Raw genomic sequence first — 24,217 nt, 5'->3', positions numbered from 1 at the left:
GCAGCAGGTAAAACCTGGTGCAAATTACATGAGCAAGTGACACAGAAATGCTTTATGTGGACGTAAGAATGAGCAAATATCATGTGTATGTTATTCCGCATTCCAGGATGCCCAACACATTCTAAACCCTGAGCAATCTCTTGTTAGTGGGCGTGTAACTTGCACATGATTTTAGGGGTCCACTCCTGATCCTGCCCTTCCGGTGCTCTGGGCACTCTTTCCGACACTTGGGTCTGGCGAGCGCCTTCTTCTCTGTACTTTGCCTGGCAGTGTGTTGCGGCTGGAGCACAAGTCAGTTCCTAGGGTCATTTGACAGGTGCCGCGACTTCCTCCGCCTCCGGCGTGAACATTGTTCTGCCCAAGTGTCCCTATCCTGCTGTGAGCCACTGTGAAAAATGAGATGTTTGTTTTCGCCTCACGTGCCTTTACCCATTGAATGGTTTTAAATCCCAAATGTATAGAGGTAAAATCTTCCCACCGCACGTTGTACTTGTTTTTAAAGAAACATTGATTCAATTGAGGGTTTCAGGGTGTTGTGTTTCCGCCCGGTCTATGTATTTTGTGCTTGAGTTTTTGTTGCGGATACAGGAAAACACGACGGTGAAAACGCATCTCACGCTTTAAGAAGAGAGGAGGGTTCAACACAAAATGGCCCCTCCACAATAGGTGTTAATATCCAATTCCGAAACCATATTCCCATCTACTGGTGAAGGATAAAATATGAGACATCCTCGCCTGGTTTCCATCCTGTGCCTGAATGTAATAAATGAGCCTTATCAGTGGGTTTGACACCAAATACAATCTTCAAGGCTCAGAGACTGTACAGAAACAGCAGTTAAATTGTGTTAAGTTAATAGTGTTGTATTGCCATTAGTATGTCTTCTCCGCTGTGCCTTATTCTATACCTTCATGCCCTGGCTTTGCAGATTCCTTCACATACCGGAGTAGGATCATCAGTAGTTGGGGTACGGTTAATATATGTGTATATATGTTTGGTGGTACGTTGATATGGGCAGGGGCGGCTCCAGGCTCATGGCGGCCCTGGGCAGGGAGCGTAGGTAGGGGGCCCCAGAAGAGGGGGTCCAGGCGGGGCGGAGAGCAGGGGTCAGTGAAGAGGGGCGGGTCAGGGTGTTTGGAAGTGGAACAGAGCCGGAGGCCGCCAAATCCCTGCCAGGGGCTGCCACGCAAATATGTATCCAATCTCAGAGGATTATTATATTAAGGATATATATTGGTGTGGTGGCCCCTAGGGTTTGGTAGCCCTGTGCAGGTGCACAGCTTGCACATGCCTAAGGCCGCCCCTGATATGGAAAACAGTCGGGAGACCACAGCTTAGCCATGCGTGTTCTAACATCGGAAGCCTAACCACGCTTGCCTTACCCATGCACATGCCTGGTTAAGGCAGTGCGCGGTCTTTCTGCATCTGCTGGGCGGAAGCAGGAAGACCTAGCCAGGAAGAGAGCCAGAGGAGATGGTGAGGTAAGTGGGGCTGGGCTGAGGGGGTGTTATTTTAAGGGCTGGGGGGTTCGGGGTAGTTTTCAGGGCTGGGGGGGTCGCAGTAGTTTTTAAATTGGGGGTTAGGGTTTTATGCCTAAGGGCTGTTGAAGGGGTGAGGGTAGTTTTAGGGACAGCAGGGAGGGTGGGAGGGGGTTGGGGTTGCTAAAAAGCAGTAGGGTAACGCCCCACCGCCTCAGCGGAGGAAACACCGCTGTTCACAAGACAACCATGGTACTTTCTTATGTGTTGGAGAGAACTGAAATGTATAAATCCGTCTCTCTCAAGAATGGGCCTTTACACACCCCATTGTATCTCTCCGATAAACTCCACAAAGCTGGCTGCTCTTGAGCAATGAGGAGCACCAACGACCTCATCCTTGTCTCCCCCCCCTTGTTGAACAACAAATGTACACAGACACACTCTTTCTCCGGTAATGCACCTACCATCTGGAACTCACTCCCTAAAGACCTAGGTTGCAACCCCTCCTACCTCAGCTTCAAAAAGGACCTCAAGCTGCGTCTTCTCAACAGATTCTGGGGGCCTTAATCCAACATAGATTATAATCGAACCCTGACTATATGAGGTTCCCTCGACTGATTGCCTGTCTCACCCCCCCTTCTCATTCATACATATTCAACCACCTCCCCCTCTATTTTCTCTTGTAGTTACCCCTTACTCCTTCATTCTATCACCTTTCCCATCATCCTCCTCAGTTCCACCCCCTCCTTCACACCTTCCACCCCCTCACTTCTAACCATCCTTCACTAGTTTTATTATCCAATTCTTGTTATTGCCCAATGGTATTCTTTATTTACGACCACATGTAATATCTGCAACGTTTATAATGTTATAATGTTATAAATGTCTTTTATTTTTATGTCTTTACTCAATTGTTATTTTGTAACTTTTTTATCACCCAGTCCTTGTACAGCTCTCTGATACCCTTGGATCTAGCCAGCGCTATAGAAAACCTTTAAAATAAATAAATGCATAAATAAATAAACAAGGTGTGTAGAAATATACGTTGTGTTTTTTTAGGGTAGAAGCTGTTCCAGTGGCAACAGCGTTACACCCTGCTCCCCTGCATGAACATCCTTACATTGTGGCAGCCTAGGGCTTCACCATGAAGACCCTCATCGCAGCTTAATCGAAAGTCCCGTGAGGCAACGTCTTCTGTAAAGGATTTCCCCACCTTTGCTTGGCTGTTCAACTCTGAAGTAGAAAAGCAGCTGCCGATTGTCTCATTGCTACAATGAGTTATAATAACATTCCTTATGATGAGTGTTGGATATAAAGCAATACTAATCTACATCTTTTGCACCAGTTGCTGGATGATCGCTGCCCTATATCTGGCTTTGCTGGTTTTTGGCTGGAATACACCAAATAAAGGTGGAAGAAGGTCGAAATGAGTCAAGAGTTGGACTGTTTGGAAATACATACGGGACTACTTCCCAGTAAGGTTTGTTAAAACTCACAACTTGCTCCCTAGCAGAAATTACATATTTCGCTATAATGTTCACAGGATCATGTGTTTGGGTGCATTCTGCAACTTTGGTACTGAAGTCACCGGTTTCTCTGTGCAGTTTCCTCGTATCATACTGCACCTTGGTACTTTGGCTGGAAACTTCTGGTTCCTTCTGCTGAGAGAGTACTTGATGTCTGGAGGCATATGTCCTTTGAATCGTGATACAATGGACTAAATCGTCTCCCAGAATGGCACTGGGAATGCAGTGGTCATTGTGGTTGGAGGAGCTGTGGAGTCGTTGAGTTCTATACAAGGAAAGCACAGTGTCACCCTAAAGAAGCAGAAGGGATTTGTGAAACTAGCCCTCCGGCTTTGGACAGACCTGCTTCCATTGTACTCGTTCAGAGAAAAAGAAACTTACAAGCTGTTGTTATAGGCACAATCTGTTTAACTTCGGCGAGGCCCTAACCAGAACCAACCACTCTGGTCAGGGCTGGCTGATTACACTCAATGTATTACCTGCGCTCACCCTTGGGTAGCTTGGCACTGAGCAGTCAGGCTTATCACAGAGGCAATGGGTAAAGCATTGGTACAGCACTCTCACACAATAAATACACTGTGTGTCACTAAAGAGACTTCATACGTGGTGTATGTAAATAAAGTTTGTCTTCAGCACATATCAATTAACGCAACATGAACATCATGTTATCTGGGCACAAATCACATATGGAAATATCACTGGCAGTACTAAGCCCAACTGTGTTAAAATGAGATCAGTAATATGCACACTTGGAAAAGATCCTACTTTACCCCCTAGCACCCTCATGCGGTGCAAAACGTCAGAATTAGGCCCACCTTGGCAATTATCATATTTCAATACCACACAGGTTTAGGGTGCTCCCCAGATCACAATGATATCAGAAATGTGTACACATACATTATTCTAACACTTTTAAACAGCACCGTGAGCCAAGGCCACATGGGCATAAATCATTGTCAAACTGGGTATTTCTTTGGCAAGGAATCAACTGTAAAGCAACTCCACTACATAATGTAATTAATAACTGGCAGTCACTCCCACACTCACTCAGCACTGATGCGCGGTGCCATGGATATCCGGCAGGTCCATATGGCGCACACTCGGACAGACAGCATCGTAATGTTGTGCAACTGATATTCAGCGTATTAGTTGAACATGCACATGAAGACCCCATGGCCCAAGTCCTCCTTCACCATTCAGCTAACCCCAACTACCCTACACCCCTGGGTTAGAGATAAAAAAAACCTTCACCCCCCTAATTCTAGGCCGATCGCGACCGGAGTCGCACTTAGTCAGCGTCCCAAGAAGAAGGTGGGGACAGGCAGCAGGGCTAATTAGGCGGCTGTCGACACATGGAGGTTAGGCCACTACTTGGGAAGGTCACCCATGCTATGTGGAGCAGAAACGGGCTGAGGCGATAGTCGTTCAATCAAAGGATTCCGCACTGTGCCTTTTGACGCCAGCGTAGTTCAGCGAAGCACAGAGGTGGAGGGGTAACGCAGTCTCTTGTCCCGCTTCCAATCATGCTTGGAAGTGTTCCTTTGCCCAGTCAATTACTAACACCACCCAGGCCCGATCCGGGCAGTACTACCTGGCATTACAAGGTCGTCTGGCTGGGTGATGAGAGGGCAGTTGGTCCGCCGCACTGAGGGCAAAAAAGGAACAATCGATCAATGGGGGATGAAGCATGGGAGCCTTTAGGTAGAAGGAGGCACCAGTTGAGACACAATTTGATCAGAGTAGCACCCAGGCAATCCGGCATGACAGAACATAAATTTGCTCCTCTGCACATCCCTGGAAATGAGCACAACATCTGGTGTGCGTTGAGACGAGTCACACCAGACCGTTCCGGTCACACACAATGAAGAGCTGCAAATTCTGTACCTCCCTGGAAATGAGGCATAATGTCTGGTGATACGGGTTGCACCAGACTATTCCGGTCACCACACAGACGCATGTTCAGCAGTGCTACAAGAGGTAGAATGAGGCACTACTATGGGTATGCCCTCACCTTCGAGTGGCGGAACCTGTGAATCTTACACGGCACGCAATGAGCATGCAGTCGGCGTGTTGCATGAGATAGATGCAGCACAATTGATGAAGCAGGCCATGTTGAGTCCCGCAACCACTGAATTCACTCACTACCAAGACGATTATACATGTTGGGACCCCATGATACAGGGCCACACTCCTTAGATGCAGGAGAGTACTTTTGGGGTTCCACAGAAGGCAATCTGGTCTCTAGTTACAAATCTTATTTCCACGCTCACACCGCACTTGGGCTCCAACAGATGATGTGGGCACTTAAGAGGGTACTGCTTTCCAGGTGTCACAAGTAAATAGTGTGGGTCCCTCGTGAGAGGTCTTTGATGTCCCTGAGACCTCCATAAGAGAGCAGGGTTAAGCCAACAAGCCCTTGGAGAACACATTTCAGGGTGCCACACAGCAGCAAGTAGTCAGCCCAGGCCAGCCACTGTTCAGGAAGGGCGCACCGTCCCTTCCAATGGCTGTAATACTCCTTGTGCACAACAGATTCTTCTGGCAGTGTGCACCACTCAGTACCAGGATCTCCGGTCCCACGTCCCCACAAGTGTATCTCTATCCTGCTTAAGTACAGCACCAGTAGTTGTAATGTAGTGTATCTTTGAAGTTGGGGGGTGGTTCAGAGGGTATCCCTTTGAACCACAGATGTCTCCCCTAAATTTCAGTCCTGTCTACCATTGGGACATGGAATGCAGATCATAATCTTTATTGGGGCCATGATCTTGCTTCCCACAGGCCAAGTATAAAAAACCTCTCCCTCCAGTATATCCTATCAGACCCTCAGCTGGCAGTGGTCTGTTATTCCAGTTGCATGCCCTCTGTTCATAGCTGTCCCTGGGGAATGAACAGATGTGTGCCCTCAGCCTCCACTGTGGACTGGAGTCAAACTAAAATGCGCACAAAGTTTTAGAGCAGAGAAATGCCCACTTTCTAGAAGTGCCATTTCTAAGCTAGAAATGACAAACCCCTCTTTACCACAGGAGAGGGTTTGTCATTGTGAATCCAATGATAGGAAACACTCTAAGCCACTAATGCAACCTGAAGTAATTTCAACCATTCCCCCATGTTAACCTGTTTGGAAGAGGAAACCTCATAGGTAGTGAACACACATGGGTATTCTTCATGTTCCTGCCCTGCCTTTCACCTACCACTAGCTTCACCCTTTAAGACTTGCCCCACGGGTGTCCTAGTGGTAGTGAAAGGCCCCCTCAGGATTGGCCAGTGGTTTAGAAAGGCCAAGCTGAGCATAGGAGCAAGTAAGAATTCGCAAGCCAGCAATGTCACACTTGAGACATGTTTTAAAAACATTTAACATGCAAGGGTGCACATAGGCCTGCAATAGCAAGCTTGAGACACGTTTAAAAACATCAGTTAAGCACCACTTCCTAACATGTGTAGGAAGGGCGCTTGCACGTTCACACTCCATTTACAGTGGGCAAGTGCCCATAGCCCTAAAGCCACAAGCAGAAAATCAGCAAAACCCTGGTGGTGGCCAATTTGAAGAGCAGATTTCCTAGGTAGGGAAAACGCACATGGGGATTCTTTACTACCTGGACATGGAACAACCATGTGTACCTGCCCTGTCTTTCGCTTACCTCTTTCTCCGTCCCTCAGGGCTTACACTAGGGCGGCTCTAGTGGTAGTGGAAGGCCCACTGAGGGTTGGCTAATGAGTGAGAAATGCCAACCTGAGCCTAAGCGCAACTGCGCACCTCCAGGCCTGCTATGGCAGGCCTGATACATATTTGACAGGCTATTCCAGTGGGTGGCACAATCAGTGCTGCATCCCACTTTTAGCCAGTGCAGTACCTGCCCTAGGTGTGTGGTGTACCTTTTGTACAGGGCTCTCACTGGTACAACACCTAAACCAATTAAGTAATCACCACTTCCTAGCATGTGTAAGAAGGGCGCATGCACTTTCTCACTGCATTACAGTTGGAAAGTGCCCAGAGTCCTAAGAGCATGAAAAGAGTATCCGCAAAAACCAGGGGGAAACAAAGCCAAAGGTTTTTAGGGAAATCCTGTAAGAAAGGCCATGCCCAACACAAGCAGATTATCTTTGAAGAAAACTACTGGGGACAATGAGTAAAGAAGAAATTTCAGAAGCATGTTGGTTATGCCTCTTGCATCTTAAATGGCTGTGGTGTATTCTCGTCCAGTAGCTGAGGCTTGGTACCATAAGCAAATCCTATCACCACTGTTGTTGGCGAAATAATCTGTTTCCAAAATAGTTTGACCAAGTGAACAATATATGCATCTCTGCCACAGCATGTACCTGAACTCCCTGATCATGCTCTTCAACAAATACAAGACTAAGGGGCCCATTATGATGTCGGGCGGATTGCCCCCGCCAGGCTGGCGGTAGCCACCGCCGGCCTGGCGGGGCAATCCGCCCGACATCATATCCAGAATTCCCCCCGCCATATTAGAATGGCGGGGGGGACCGCGGTGGACAGAAAGACCATCTGCCGCTTTTCCGCCCCGGTCGCCTTGCGGCCGGGGCGGAAAAGGATTAATATGGTGGCGGTGTCTATGAGACCCCGCCAGTCATATTAGGATGCCCTTCCTGACATGCTTTGCCGCCACGGAAAAGCATGCGGAGACTCACTGCGTGGCCTGTTGCGGGCCCCCTGGGAGTCCGGGGGGTGGGGGGTGCACATGGGGGGTACCTATGGCACCCCCCCCGCATTTCAAAGTGCAACATGGCAGGCACTGCGCGGTGCCTGTCATGTTGTGCTTTGAAATGCACTTTTTACCATTGCAGCGGGCGGCGCTTTCTGCACCGCCCGCCTTGCGGCCGGGGCGGAAAAGGATTAATATGGTGGTGGAGTCTGAGACACCGCCAGCCATATTAGGATGCCCTTCCTGACATGCTTTGCCGCCACGGAAAAGCATGCGGAGACGCACTGCGTGGCCTGTTGCGGGCCTCCTGGGAGTCCGGGGGGTGGGGGGTACCTATGGCACCCCCCCCCCCTCATTTCAAAGTGCAACATGGCAGGCACTGCGCGGTGCCTGTCATGTTGTGCTTTGAAATGCACTTTTTACCATTGCAGCGGGCGGCGCTTTCTGCACCGCCCGCCGCAATGGTAAAAATACAGGATGCGCCCGCCTGTGTGGCGGGCGCATCCTAATGCTCAAGGCGGGACCGCCGCTCCTATGGCTGGCGGTCCTGTTTTGCACGAGGATGGCGGGCGGGCAAAGTCCGCCCGCCATCCTAATGGGGGCCTAAGTGTGGCGTCCCCAGACGAAGACTTCAAAGTGAATTAAAGGACTGGCTGAAAACACCATTGCAGGTCATTGAAGAAGGCTGTCTACTGTAGTGGAAGGTGGCGAGACTGGACACGGGGGAAGCGTAATACGCTGATGGCATGTTGCGATCATTTGATGATCTTTGTGCAGACTATGATTTACCGGTGGGACAATTTCTGTTATATGGCACCCTGAGGGCAGCTATACATACAATGTGGGGCCTATGTGGTGTAGAGCCCAAATTCCTCCCTGTCAGTTCCTTTGCGGTGTCTCCAACGTCCGATGCTTGATTTCGCACCTCTATGTGGCTCTGCATAATGATGCATGCTCTCCGCTTGTGTTACTATAGTAAAGTTGGGAGGAAGATATAGGAACCGCCATCACAAATGGAGATTGGGCCTATATGTGAGAGGCGGCACTCCAAACCTCCTGCAATGGTCACTTTAAATTGACCCATTTCTATGTCCTTCACCGAGCATACCTCACACCTTTGAAACTTAAAGTATATTTTCCCCCGACATCGCCTGACTGCCCATGCTGTCACTTCGCCTCAGGAGACATCCTTCATATGCTATGGGGATGCCCCCACTCAACCGTCTACTGGTCGGAGGCAGTACGCCTCTTGGTATAGGCCACTGATTGCACGCTTGACTCCTTCCACCCGGTTATATATTTTGGGCATCTACTCCCGGCATGCTAAATACAAACTCACTAACCGCATTATTGATTTAGCCTTGGTGTTGGTAAAGGTAAGATCACCATGCTATGGAAAAATTCTTAGGCCCCGTGGGTTAAAAGCTGGCAGGCAGACGTTGTACCGTGGGCGACCTGGGAGGGTATAGCGATGCTTCGCGAAGCACACCCGGGCAGGCGCCCTCTAGAACAGGTGAAAGCTTGTGTTGTAATTCTAGCAGATTTCCAAGGAGATGAGGCAGAGAGAGCAGATGAGACCTCCAGTTAAATGTCCCTGTAGCTACTTCCCTCCTGTTAGTTGCATGGTGATGTGGTGCCTGTACCCCCAGCTGAACTTGAGGCTCTCCTGGCTTTTTACAAGGGATCCTCATTGATCTTCATTCCTACCACATTGGGCTCACTGTGTCATACCTCCTTTTGTTGCTACATTTGATTCCTTGTTCCTGTCACTGGAGGGGATGTGCTGGGGGTGTGTAATGTTTGGGTGAGATAGATGTATGCACACTCGTTGTTCATTTACCTTTTTAGGTCTCGGCTAGCGTAGGCTGCACACATGCGCAGTCTCGCTGGCGAGATTTTATGTTTTTAGGTAGCTTTGAGTATCAGGCTTTAAGCCCCACCCTTCTTTCCCATTGGCCGGCATCACCGTTTATGCTAAACGGTGGCCAGACATTGGGAAAGAGCTTTTGGTGACATCGACTTTTCTCTTTTTCTGTCGTCCCACTTGGACGGCCTGCCTTCCTTTTGCCGTAAAAGGTTTCTTATCTTTATGGGGCCAAACACATGGCCCCATAAAGATAACAAACCTTTTACTTAGAAGGAAAGCAGGCCAGGCCATCCAAGTGGGACGGCAGAAAAAGAGAAAAGTCTATGTCATGGTGTCATGGCGAGCGCTTGTTTTTCTAATTCCAACACTGTCACATCTGTAGAAATTGGGCTTTGGAACAAAAAATAAGAGAATTGATTAATGGTTGAAGGGTGAACAAGTCTCAGTGCAGCTCCCTTTACAGACAGGTTGGCACTGAACTTTGTTGGAAGTGTTTCAAAACGATACTCATCCTTCCGAATTGCAACTTTCACACTCGATTTCCTCCTAACGCGTTAACCACCAGGAGCTTTTCTCATAAACCACGTGGTTGACTCTTACGCGGCTGGCCTGCCCGCCCTCCTGTTCTGTTTGCAGTCCTTTAACAACAGAGACTCCAATCAGAGCAGCGAGCGCACTCACTTTCGTGCCCTGGGGAGGGGGGAGGGATTGGACGGAGGGGGCAGGACGGGAGGGAGGGGTGTAGTATTACTCTAGAGTTCGCAGAACTGAAAGAAATATAACCCTGATTTTCCCATACAACACATTTCATGAGATAAAACAAGCAAGGCAAAATTATTATTTGATCATTTGTTTCAAAATCTAAAGTAGCTTGCATCCAGAAATGTCTATGTTCACCTTTGATTGGGAATTTGTGGCTGCGTTATACTTCTTTACGGTGGGTTTTTCGCGCACAGCGAGCGCACTCCGGTCCTGATGTTCCTCCGTGCGCTTAGAGAGGACACACACACACACAGAGCCACACACACACACAGATCCACCATGGGAGGAACATCCTTCTCCTACTTAGCGGCCAAAACCTGGAATTCTCTCCCCACTCACCTCCGCCTTACACAGAACCACATTTCCTTCAGAAAGCAACTTAAAACCTGGCTATTCGATAAATAATGCACACCCTCCCCCAAGCGCCTTGAGACCCTCTGCGTGAGTAGTGCGCTATACAAATTCCTGAACTTGAACTTGAGAGTAAGAGGGAGTTGCCTTTACCAGTCGCCTCCCACTGAAAACGCATAGCCTCGGGTGACGGGCAGTTCACACGCTTCCCAGCGCAGCCGAACTCAGCTGAGTGCACCCCGGTCCTGAAAAGCATCTAAACTTGGGGCCTCCTAAACAGAGAGACTATTCCGGGGGGAATGGGCGAGCCCAAGTTTAACGGGTGTAGTGTTCTGCAAGTGCTTTTACGCTTTGTTGCGAGTCTTGAGATTGCTTCTACGTGTCTATCTGTCACTCCACAGAAGCCCCAGTTCCTGCTAAAGCGTTTTCCAGTGGCTCCACCCTCCTTGTTTGCGGTCACTGCTCCGCCAAACATTTCCCCTTTCCAGCATCAGTTCAAGTTGGCTCCGTGGCTGTCAGTGAACGTGCTCTCAGCCTCACCTTTACAAGGCTGCGGTTGTCGAATCTCACGGTGTTAGTTCCCTAGAAAGCATCAACCTGTGAGCGGTGCCTGCAGGGTGCGGCCTCAATGTTCACGTCAGTGAGACACAGGGCTTTAAGTGGGCCGGGTCCCGCAGGTGCTCAGCACCGGCAGTTCTAAAAAGCAGGTGATGAAACGGGTAGCTATCGGGCTCTCGTTTTAGCCATCACCCTCATGGGGGAAAAAAAGAATACATTTTAACTCTGCAGCAGTGCCATCCTTCCCTGCCTTTGACTCATTATAGTTGATTCACAGTCTCCTCATTTCAGAACTGAAGCATTTTCAATATTCATTACAAGGAAGCTGTAGTTGTTGCTTATTTATCTTATGCAGCTAACAGATACTGACAATGCCAATAGTCCTTGCTTGTTGTAGGTGTTATGCAATAGTCCTTGCTTGTTGTAAGTGTTATGCTACTTGTTGTATTATATATTTGGATGCAATGACAGAAGCCGCAACATACCAGTGAGTGACACACTATGCTAAGCATAGATTTTTAGCTTATTTTTTTTTTAAGTCGCCCCCTTAATTACATCGGCCACACCCATTTGAGAGACACCCCCCCCTCCCCGATTTGTCATCCCACTTAAAGCCCTGGTGAGGCCTCACCGTCTGTGTGAGCAGCACGTCACCTGCTCAGTGCAAGGATATCGCTCCAGGTTACCCAAGTCCTGTTACAAACAAGCATTTACAATGCAATGGTTTCGTCTTTGTTAAAGTTAGAGCTATTGGCATTGCTCATGACATTATTTTTGTTTTTAAAACATATAAATAAGTGGCATTGTCATTTACAATGCCAATAGCTTAATCTCTCGCAAATGCGAGACCTATTGCATTTGCACCCACACACACACAGAGCCACACATAGACCCACACACACCCACACACACACAGAGCCACACACACCCACCCACACAGAGCCACATCCACACCCACAGAGCCACACACAGAGCCACACGCACACACAGAGCCACACGCACACACAGAGCAAAAACACATACACAGAGCCACACACACACAGAGACAGAGCCACACACACACAGACAGAGCCACACACACACACAGAGCCCAACACACACAGAACCCAACACACACAGAGCCCAACACACACAGAGCCCAACACACACAGAGCCCAACACACACAGAGCCCAACACACACAGAGCCCAACACACACAGAGCCCAACACACACTGAGCCCAACACACACTGAGCCCAACACAGACTGAGCCCAACACACACTGAGCCCAACACACACTGAGCCCAACACACACTGAGCCCAACACACACAGAGCCCAACACACACAGAGCCCAACACACACAGAGCCCAACACACACACACACACAGACAGAGCCACACACACACAGAGAGCCCAACACACACAGAGCCCAACACACACAGAGCCCAACACACACACAGAGCCCAACACACACACACAGCCCAACACACACAGAGCCACACACACACAGAGCCACACACACACAGAGCCACACACACACACAGAGCCACACACACACACAGAGCCACACACACAGAGCCACACACAAAGAGCCACACACACACACAGAGCCACACACACACACAGAGCCACACACACACACAGAGCCACACATACACACAGAGCCACACACACACAGAGCCACACACACACACACACAGAGCCACACACACACACAGAGCCACACACACACACACAAAGAGCCACACACACACACACACAAAGAGCCACACACACACACACACAAAGAGCCACACACACACACAGAGCCACACACACACAGAGCCACACACACACACAGAGCCACACACACACACAGAGCCACACACACACACACACACAGAGCCACACACACACACAGAGCCACTCACACACAGAGAGCCAGACACAGAGAGCCACACACACACACTCAGAGACACACACAGAGCCACACACACACAGAGCCACACACACACAGAGCCACACACACACACACAAAACCACAGAGACACACCCTCACCCAGGGGAGTCTCCTTATTTACAAATGGGTTATTCCAGGCCCCCACCAACTCCCAGAGCTCACCTGTTGCTTCTCTCAGTCTAGAACAGCCACACGCCCATCTCTGCCCAGTAACGCCCCAGGGAACAGAGGCAAGAAAAAACGATCACAAGCAGGGAACAGAGGCAAGAAAAAACAAGCACAAGCAGGGAACAGAGGCAAGAAAAAACGATCACAAGCAGGGAACAGAGGCAAGAAAAGCCAATCACAAGCAGTGGAACAGAGGCAAGAAAAAACAATCACAAGCAGGGGAACAGAGGCAAGAACAAGCGATCACAAGCAGGGGAACAGAGGCAAGAAAAAACGATCACAAGCAGGGAACAGAGGCAAGAACAAGTGGTTTCTGAACATAAATAAACAGGGAAAGAATGATACTAACGTTTAGCGATTAATGCTGCAATTGACCGGAGGTAACCATGGCGAACTTCCTTTCATTACTGTTGGATAGTGCGAGCAAAAACACCCCGTTGACCCCCCCCCCAATGCAGGTTCCCTTGCAGGGGGGCTGCTCCATGGGGCCAGGGCATGCCGCCAGGCATCAATATCTGCCTCCTTAATGTGCGTTTGTCAAGCAGTCTGCATGCAGTTCCACCGTCACGCTGCAATTCTCGCTGGGACCCGGGTGATCGAAGCACTCACCGGCAAGTCAGAAAACGATGTGTGCGCACTCCGCATCGGCACGCTCGCCTCACCTGGGGTATGTCTTCAATCCCGGGAGCCCCACACTCGAGCCCTGCGCGTCCTCACTCGGGCACTGCACTGCAAGCTGTGCCCCCGGAGACGGCACTGCCGGTGCAGACTCAGGCCGCAACACCAGGAGCATATGCAGGCCCAGGATGCTTCTGATTGAGATGACTGGAACGGCTAGACACCGATCTGTACCCAGAGCGCCATCCACAGCAAGGTGGACCCCCCATGGCCACTGCAGCCTCCCCGGCAGCACTGGACTCGCCCGCAAACATTAACATGTGTTATCACTCTTTAAAATCAGTATCTTTAATAACAAAAGCCTTCAACGTTAAGTCCTGCTGTGCAAAAGAAGGTGTGACTAACTCTGCCAAAATACATATTTTTAGGACAATTCCTAACTCTGTAGTTTGCCCCTGTGGTGCTAAATGATTGTGTATTCTGACTGGGGATTTTCAAACATTCTCTGGAATATACTGCAAAAAAAATAACATGCACACATGCTACGAGTGCAAACTTGTGCAAAAAACAGGGCACAATGTACACAGATACACAAAATACAAGACAAGCTGGACAAGCCGGGGCCATCTGTCTCCATGCCTCCGGCATTATAAGATTTGAATGTTTACTACTGGGAGGAAGTGCATAGATTAGAGTAGGCAGAACGTCCTCAGTGGTGAGTGAGTAAATGCCCGGGCATCGATGGCAGACAGTGATGAAGCGCTATCACACCTTTAGCTGTGGCTCTTACGTCTTAAACAGAAGGATGGATTTACTAACCAATCAGCAGATGAATCAAATTCTTGATTTAAGTGTGGCGGTAATCCAGGCCGACGGGCGTGTGGCGGCGCTGGTGATTTGCGTATTCCTAAAGACAAACCATCCTGTAAATAAAGAGCCCGGGCGCGGCCTCTGCTCAAAGCTACTCTTATTGATTGAGTCAGATGTTCCTCCTGATTAAAAATTGATCCATTTCAAAATCTAATCAAGAGAATAGGATTCTTTCATATGTTATCAGAGCAGCTGCTGACATCGAAAACCAAACCTGTTATTAACCCATGAACCCCGGTGACCCGAGCCAGACTGGGCTCCAAAAAACGGTACATTATTCAGTAGTCCAAAAGCAATGTTGTGAGCCTGATGAATTTAGGCTCTGACTGGAGCCTTTGTGGCCAAGAGCCAATATCATAGACCCGCTGGTCCCCGGGGGGGGGCGCAGTTCATGACACCGCCATTGTGTGTCATGGCTATGAATACATTACCGATGTCTGCCCGGGCTCCGCGGGCAAATGACCGATCTCCCCGCCCCCCCCCCCGCCTTCCCGGGGTCTTTGAATTGGCCATTGTGTCGGCTGCTCTGGTATTCACTCATCATTTATGCAATTTCAGCAGAGCAGGTGCCGCGGTTTTAAAAATGTCATGTAAAGGCCAGACTCCGTCCAAACAAGGAAAAAAACATGCTTCTTGAAAATGTATATTTTTTTATAGCAAAGAAAAACAAGCATCACTAGAGGGCAGATACTTACCCTCGGTAGCTCCGGCAGGAAAGCGGACCACGCCATGACACCACCATGTTTCTCCAAGGTCAAGCAGAAATGCCTCTGAGAAACTCCCCGTGATTTTCGGACTGGGGGGGCGTGTTTTTCTTTCTCTCCTCTTCCTATTGGCTGGAATGTAAAATTCCAGCCAATGGGAAGAGGAGAGAAAGAACATGAAAAAACACGCCCCTCAATCCGAAAAAGACTGGCTTAAACGGACAGACGCCCCTCTTCTCCAATGGCTGGCCTCCGTTTAGGAAGCCAGCCAATGAAGAAGAGGGGCGGGTTCAAGCCCCCACTCTGGAAAACATAAAATCTTGGCAGCGAGACTGCGCAAGCGCAGCCTACGCAGGCCGAGATCTAAAAAACGACAGTATATGTAACTCCAGTGGAGCAAGCTTCTGCCACTGTTTCCTAATCGTCTCTTTCGATTTAAAATGCAAAAGCATTAACTTGTTGATTGATTGCCAATCACTGCGTTTTGTCGAACTACTGATGAGGAAACTGGCAACACCCTGGTATATGCATAAGTGCTGCTTTGAGACAGTGGCGCTTTGTGTGTATGAAAGTCCCCAAAATGTTTGAGGCATTAAAGTATTTATATTGGAATGTGGATGTTGGGTGAATAACACGAGTACAAGGGCATTGCTAACACTGGTGCAGCAGATGCTGTGGCGCCAGGGCCCTTTGAGCTAGGATAATTGCTGTGTTTTACTACCCAGACAGCAGTCAAAAGGGCCATTTCCTTGCTTTGCACCAAGGCCCATGGTTTCCATGCCGCAGTACTGCACAGGTATCATCCATGTGAGGTTTACTGTTGCAGGCTCGTAGCTGGCCTGCACAGATTGACTTCTCATGGTAAGATTTGTAATATACACATTCTCTTCCTGTGATGCCTTTGTTTGTTATCAGCTGAATCATTCCTGTGGATTCCCACAGATTAACTAAGAGTGAATGCTTAACGTCAGGTCAGGGATGTCCAGTTTAGTTCCAAGACAAAATCCATAGCAGATTTGTAGGATACCCACACAAGACTTTTGCATCCAGCAAATATTAATGGGATTTATTTACATAGTTTTTGATGGCCCAGAAAATCTGGTATAAAAACGGCACCTTGAGTCCTAAACTGGACATCTCTGCTTTAATTGAAGTATGATAAAATGGCAGTCACATTTTTCTCATATTTGTAACCCCTCCAATAAATAGTTTGCACCACATGAGGAGGAACCGACTACGGGAAATGGAAAGCAATCAACTTTCCAATTCAGCCAGTCCATCTCACTCAAGGGGGTCAAGGTTGATATTAGACAAGACACATGCAGGGAAATGTCGAGGTGGAGTCCCAATGGGCCTACTCAAAGAAAATCATGATTTATGTGCCCCATTGCTCACCAACATTCTTAGAGTTACCATCATTGGCCCACTCCCCTCATCTCACAAAGAAGCGTCTATGGTGCCAATCCTTAAACAATCATTAAAAATGCAATAGGTCCCGCATTAGATTAAGTTAAAGCCATTTGCTTTGCTAATGGTATTGTATAGCAAAGCAAATGGCTTTAGCTTAATAAAAGGCGAGACCTATTGCCTTTTTAATGCTTGTTTATGCTTGGTATGTCTTTCCTGACACAAGCCAAATCATTGCACACCGGACCTTTAATTGATCTATGTACGTTTCGATTTACAATTGTGACTTTTTTTTATAATTCCCAATTATAGATTTTTGGCACTTCTGACAGTAACTATTTAAAGTTCCTGAAATATACATGCATTTGTATATATTGAACATCTTAAAGTATTGCTTTGCTTTGTTTTTTTATATCGATACAACTTTGCTAAAATAAAAGACTGGCTGTGTAACCATTTGAATTGGCAGTTCTTCCAGAAATGTGTCTTGTGAAATGCATCCCACCTCCGGATTTACAGCAGACAAAGCATAATAGTTGGATTATCAGAAAAAATGTAGATAGTTTTGTAATTTTTATCATACAGGAATTGCTTTGTAAATGCTTTTGATACCACTGTGTTAACTTCCCATTGATAAGGGGTGTTATGCTTTGGGGTTTTTGAACCATTTGAAGAGGCTTTGTGGTAAAACCGCAGAAATTGCTGAGCCCTAGTAAGTGGAATTTTAAGGCTTTTTTATGACATTGGGGGGGGGGGAGGCTTACAGCTTGCATCCTGCATCCGTCTTCCACGCTCGGTTTCAATGTTTGAACCATTTCGGATTTTTGTGAGGTCACATAAACGTTGAAAACACAAGGAGATGATGGATGGAGCACTGAAACTTTTCAGACACTCACCCCCAGTCACAGATTTGGGTTGAATCCATCATCTCGCCACCCCAGTTCAGGACCAGATGTATGCAAATCAGTCTTGACCCTTTGCCTCATGGGAACAGTCCAGCCCGAACTGCCAAGCTAAGTCTTCCCTGGATTGGAAACAAGTATCCTGGGAGCGGTTTCGGGGTAACACCCCTCATCAGCCAGGCTAGCATGAATCCAGAGGCAAAATGAGCAAGGGACCCACGTCTGGGCATACCCTGCCAACTTAGGGCAAAGAAAGCAAACACAAGGAGATGATGGACGGAGCGCTGAAACGTTTCAGACATCCACCCCCAGTCACAGATCTGGTTTGAATCCATCAGCCTTCTTTAGCTCACTTCGCCACCCCAGTTCAGACCCAGCTATATGCAATTCAGTCTTGACCCTGTGCCTCATGGGAACAGTCCAGCCCATTGAGCCCCTGTTCTACAACACATACTTACATGGCTTGTTCGCCAGCCATCTTCATCCATTGGTCGATTCAGCTGTCATTCGCAATTTGTTTTCCGCACACGCAGCATACGAAATGGGTCAGCCTACTTGAGCCATTGTTTGCTTAGTCTGCGAGTGACCGCTTTCAGCCCTAGCACAATCTTCTCCCCCACTGACAAAGGAGTCCCTTTCAGTGCCAGAGGTTTGTGTGCTATTGTGGACTTTTTAAAATTATTTTGTTATTACTTATTGTCCCATTTGTGAGGCAACAGCAGGTCCCCAGACAATGTTACTGGGCCGTCTCTGCCACATTCAGTGGCGTACAGATGAGGCAGCCACCTATCAATATTTTGTAAAACTTTATTACAATCAATGTATCGATGGTGGACTGTGTGCACACAGAGCAGGACTTTAAAAAAAATGTTTTTGTAATAACATTTTACAAAAGCAGTTGGAAGCCAACACCAGCTCTATTGGCCGGCCATTTAGGAAAGGAGTAGACTGACACCGACATATGGACTGCCTGGCCCATGAAAATGTAAAGAAATGCAAATTTTTATGGTCTTTGGTTACAGCCATGGTTTCGCTAAGGTGACGGATAACAATTTTTGGATATTATAGATCATGTGCAGATACGTTTTAGCACTCTGTACGAACACCACTCTTATGCAAAATCATATGCACTATTGAACAGAAGATAACTGCTAACTAGTGGACAGCAGCATAGCTATAGATAAGTTCTAAAAAAAAATCAGCCTTTTGAGCTTCTAAATAAAGTGAGACCGTGATTTTGGAGGGTGGGTCCAAAGAAATATGGGATGATGAAAGTATGTATGTTTTCAGGGAACAAGCAGAAAGCTTCAGTTGCACAAAACAAATGTTAACTTGGATAAACTTTGAAACTGACGAGGTTAACCTAGTTGAGCAATTCTAGTGCAAACATAAGTAACACAATGTCCGGCCCTGCACTTGACAAACACTGTAAGCTTGAAAAATGTTATATGTGTGTCTTGCTGAAACGTCCCTTTGGTGGATGCAAGTGGCAATCTTCTAAGAACAAAGGGGTGTTAATATTTTACAATTTAAGGTGTGTGCACATCAGTCATCACCCTCTCGCTGCCTGGGTGCTCCTTTTTTTTTCTTGTGAAATTGCCGACCGTCCATCCGTCGGCGCTTATGTAAAGTTGATTTGATGAATGAGGTTTTGGTTTTGCATGTTCACAGCATCACCTGAGTTTTTTTTGTGGCTTCTTTGGTTCACTGCATGCAAGACTTTATGCCTCTGCTTATTGTCTTTGATCTCTCAGAGACTTTGACCACAGAGCTCTTGTTGATCTTCTAACAAGAGAACACCATCTGGGCGCTAGATGAGGAAGTAACATTTTTTTTTGGATTGCTCGCATTATCCACTGTCTCTCTGCCAGCATGAGTTTCAGACCACAGCACTCTGGAGTGCCCTCTGGGCCTGGTTTGGCCTCCTGCTCAGCTGTAGATGAAGCCAACGGGAGAGAAGGTTATTATCCCATTTTCAATCCTTAGCGTTCCAATCATCTGTTGATCTATCTGCCCATCTCTTGTCTCAAGGCCAATGGAATTGCTGATCCTGCTCAGCTGCTATTGAGTCTTGGACGAATGGACACTTTTTCAAGCTCAGCCATTCTAAGAATGAATATATAATGGCTTGGTCTCCAAGAAACTGTCTCGCTCTAGATCTTTGGGAAAGTGCTATCTTGATTGCAACGGTTCCTGGTGTCCTCTTTAAAGCTTCGTGGTTCCGTTTGGACTTGTGCTCACCTCTGTCTGTGCATGGCCCGACCTCTTACTGGTGGCTAAGACTATTTATGTTCATTTTCCCATCTGACCCTAAATGCTGTTGATCAATTCAATGAGCCCTGCCGTCCATAGAAGCACAGAAGCACTTCAGTGTTGTTCCTCCGTTCCCCCTTATGTCATTTAAACTAGGATCACATGGAACACCTCTGTAAAGCCCTCTTCATTCACCCGGCCCCTCTCCACTTAAGCATTCTGTCCTCTCACCGCTGTGCCCACTTGATGAGTAATTCAACAAAATTGGTAAGTAAGAGTGACTTGAGTTGGGTAACCTACATTGAAGGCCTACTTCTCCATCCCTAATCACTGCCTACCTAAAGTAAAACTCTGAGTTTACCCGTATTGTTCACAGCAGCTTTAAGGTGCAAATTGTTATCTTATGTTTATTAAAGGCCTGCTGTGGTTTTGTTCCATTTTGATCTTTTTAGTCTTAATATTGTTCTTGCTGCATTCAGCATTCAATTTAATACATGAGCTGTGTTAGATCCCTTATCCCTGTCGTGGTAGAATATTGCTTTTGTTTGCATGGTACATCTGGGCCTGTGATGGTGGGAATATGTTCTAAGCAGAAAATGTTTGTTATGATGTTGGCGTTGTCTGTGCACGCTCTTCCACTCCAAAGTCAATGTCTTCTATAGTAGAGGAACCTAAATCATGGGAACCACAGGTTACTAAGATGTTATCCTTGGCTTGCAGCCCTGCTCGATTGAGAGAGCTCTACGCGCTGGGCAGGACCTGTTGTCCCTGATCAAGGTTTGCTAGTTTGTTATGATGTGGGTGGTAGCACAACACAACCTCCAGGCAGAAAGTGGACCAGTCGCGGAAAGTAAGTAAGGGTGCAGCAGGAGACCTAGGCCGTGTGGGTCAAGAATAGGAAGACATTGGCAGACTGCACAGGTCTAATGGCCCTTTTTGCTGTGCGATGCCAAGTTTTTTGTTGTAGAAGTCCCACAGTGCATAGCAGGATTTACAAATGCCTCGAAGCTGTATTAACAGTCTGACATGTTCACTTTTCAGACAAAAGATGATGGTGAGCCGGAAAACAAGCAGTTCATAGAAGAGGTGGAAGAAGAAGGCGCTATCAAGCACAGGTACTAATATTGTTTTTATTATCCTTTGTGTAGGAGATTCAAAATGTTGACTGTTAAGACGCTCAAAGACATTCTATAAATTTTAAGCCGAAATAGACAAATTTCATATTATGCAGACTCAAGCACCCATGTATAGTTGAATGTTTTCTTTTGTGGTGTGCCACATTCCTTAATGATTTGATTTTACCATTCTAAAGTCTTAAGCTACGCCAGGGCCGTATCGCAGTCCATCGTTACTTTGCACTCCATGCCACCTCGGTTTGGGCCCAGCCATATGCAACTGATTCTAGACCCTGATCCAGTTGGAGCAGTCTATCCCAAACTGCCTGGACAAATCCTCGCTGATCCAGAATACAAGTAACCCAAGATCAGTTTCACCCCCGATTGGTGCTCTTCAGTCAGGTGTATGTTTGCTCTGGTGGCACAGTGTGCCCAGGCCCCATGTCTGGGCATGCCCGTCCCGCTTAGGGTGTTGTACTGAAGTGTACAAAAAGTGATGGGTGTAATACTTGAATTAATCTCAGTCACAGGAAATTACTCGGTGCCACATTGGTAATTTGCACACACCTCCTCAGTTTTGACCCAGTCATATGCAAATCAATCTTGACCCTACTCCAATCGGAGTACTCCAGACCTAACTGCCAGGCAACTGTCATAAAACGCTAAGTATTACTAATTGTAGTTTTACAGCACTATCTTGGACAGAACCTGGAAGTGAATGATGCTTATCTAGGAAAGATGAATGTCTGAGAGGCAGAGTGATGACGACACATTGTTAAATCTTTCATTTAAGCAACTTTAGTTTCTTCCAATCAGCTTGATTTCACTGTCGTTGCTTCGCTGCCTCTATTTGCAATTTGGTAGGTGAGTTATGAGTTACAGCCGGGGCCTGGGTAATTATGTGACAATGGAGAACCATATTGTGCGTCAGGTTTGACTGTTATATGACACGAAAAAGCAAATTATGTGGTATAATGCTGGCCATTCTCTGGCGGTGTTATTTTGCTATTGACATTTTAACATGCATTAATTCTGCCTGGTCAAAAGTTCACCTCGTTAGTACTAGCCTAAATATTGATTAAAACATTTAGCAGCTGATAGGTAATAGTTGACCTTGACAGAGTCTGCTGCTACGCAGCACCACTCGAGTCGCTTCTTGAGGAACTTTGGGTCCATTTGATCTAGAACATTTATTTTAATCTGCAAATTATGCAGCAGGTGGTAGTTTATGTGGCAAATCGATAATTAAGTGGACAGCATCCTGGCTATAGAATTTCATCATTCCAGTGGCCCTACTTACAGTAGATTGCTGTAATAAGGCGACCCAATCACACTGTTCTTCTGACTATCTCACTTCTCCACCCCTCTGGTGTTGTCACCCACCGGTCTCCGTAGCCCAGCCCTGCTAAGCACTTTGATTTTATGTTCAAGCCTTTACGTTCGTTACCATGTCATTATTCAGTTGACATCTGCGGGTAATGCTGCTGTGACTACATATAAGAAAGATCCCCTTCAGAAAAATAAAAAAGTTGATTACATCTGTGTTATATTTGATCTATGTCTCTTTTCCCTGGCTGGGGTTTTCCTGCAGCTCACATGGTGTCACTGCTAGAATGCTTGGTGACATCGTTGAATGTTGGGGGCTTGGCCTGTGTGTTAACTGGCAGTTGATGGCAGGCAGGCTGAACGACAGGGAGGTCACTCCTGGTGGGGTTTTATATTTACATCTTAAGAACTTGACCTGCAACTCAAGGTGAATAAAGCTAGCCTATTTATACTCCTGGCTCAAGGATCTTTTGTGTATAACAATCTGGCTATATCTTAACATTAAACAGTATCGGACACTTTGGGCAAGGATAAAAAACGTGTTTAACTGTCTTAACTGTAAGTGTTTTCATCTATTAACCGAAATGAAAGATCTTGTCAAACTTAAGTTGGGTTTGCAGAGTTTTTTCCCCGTGGAACGCATTTCAACATGCAGCAGGAGGTGTGTGGCAGGAGACTGACGCCTTTCGAACAGGAGCCTCTGCCCAACTCCAACCTGGGTGAAAAAGCAGGCTGAAGCTAAGGGTGTAGTTATCAATAGTGCCGCCGGTGCAGTGGCGCCAAAATCCAGGGACGTGAGGGCCTACTTCACTCCAAATAGTAGCTTGAAAAAAAGCAATTTGTGTTGTTTTCCATTAGGTACAATGCAAACAAACATATATCCAGTCAGCCTCTTGCTCTTGCATATCAATTTAAATCCTAGACGTTAATTAGGCAGAACTTTTACATCAAGTATTTTGCTAAATGTCTTTCTTTTCTTTTCATTTCTTTATGTAGGAGTGGTGATTAGGAAATCATTGGATTACTCTTTTTGGGACGCATTTTTAAACAACACTTTCAGGCACTATGTTTGTCTCCTGTAGCTTATCCTTATTCTCCCGTACCTCAGTGATAGTTTGAGGGCATGGGGGCATTATTCCCTATTGTATGTCTTGCACCATTTAGCCCATATTGTTTTAATTTCCTTGTGCAGCCCCATCTCTTATAAATGTTTTTCTCTGCTGACATCCTCTGTATTTGTGAGCCACTCGCTGTAAGTTGGATCCATTTTCCCTCCGCAGAGTCTGGCAGTGTTCTATCAAGTAAACTCCAAGCAGTGTCACATAGCAACTTTTTGTTGTTTGAGGATGACTGTTCACCCCATGTTCGCAATAACATGATTTCAGCATTCCTATCGATTTTGCGTTTCTACTATTTCATTTAGTTGCTTCTCAATTTTCCACCAATATCTATGCTTTTAGGACTCTTCCACCATGTATGGAATAAGGTTCGGCCCAGGCCACATCACCTCAGCCGTACCCTTTAACTTTGTCGTATCCTAGTTCAGTCCTTTCAGTGTAGTAATTTCAATAGTTATAAACGGAACCTCGCCTAATTCTCCGTGGAATTTGCTGCATTTGCATTCCTTTCATAGGACCCCTGTCACAGATTCAACCCTTTCACATAATCTGTTCAGTGCAACATAAATGGAACTCTTTGCAAATAAAGCAGTAAACACAAATATCATTTTTAT

The 24,217-nt window shown here is 47.0% G+C and overlaps 1 protein-coding gene and 1 pseudogene across 1 annotated transcript in view; both read left to right on the top strand.

The window, feature by feature from the left end:
* Positions 1–24,217, top strand: part of CCDC12 (coiled-coil domain containing 12) — a 274,086-nt gene that overhangs the window by 95,836 nt on the left and 154,033 nt on the right. The window contains exon 2 of the mRNA XM_086940994.1: positions 21,086–21,159. Coding sequence (XP_086797120.1) covers positions 21,086–21,159 — 74 coding nt within the window. The remainder of the gene's footprint in view (positions 1–21,085; positions 21,160–24,217) is intronic.
* On the top strand, positions 1,472–7,409 carry LOC147685118 (diacylglycerol O-acyltransferase 2 pseudogene; annotated as a pseudogene).

This window comes from Lissotriton vulgaris, chromosome 10, assembly GCF_964263255.1.
Source record: "Lissotriton vulgaris chromosome 10, aLisVul1.2, whole genome shotgun sequence".
NCBI classification, from domain to species: Eukaryota; Metazoa; Chordata; class Amphibia; order Caudata; family Salamandridae; genus Lissotriton; species Lissotriton vulgaris.
Note: the sequence above shows the minus strand (reverse complement) of the source record. Positions and strands in the feature narration are given on the sequence as shown.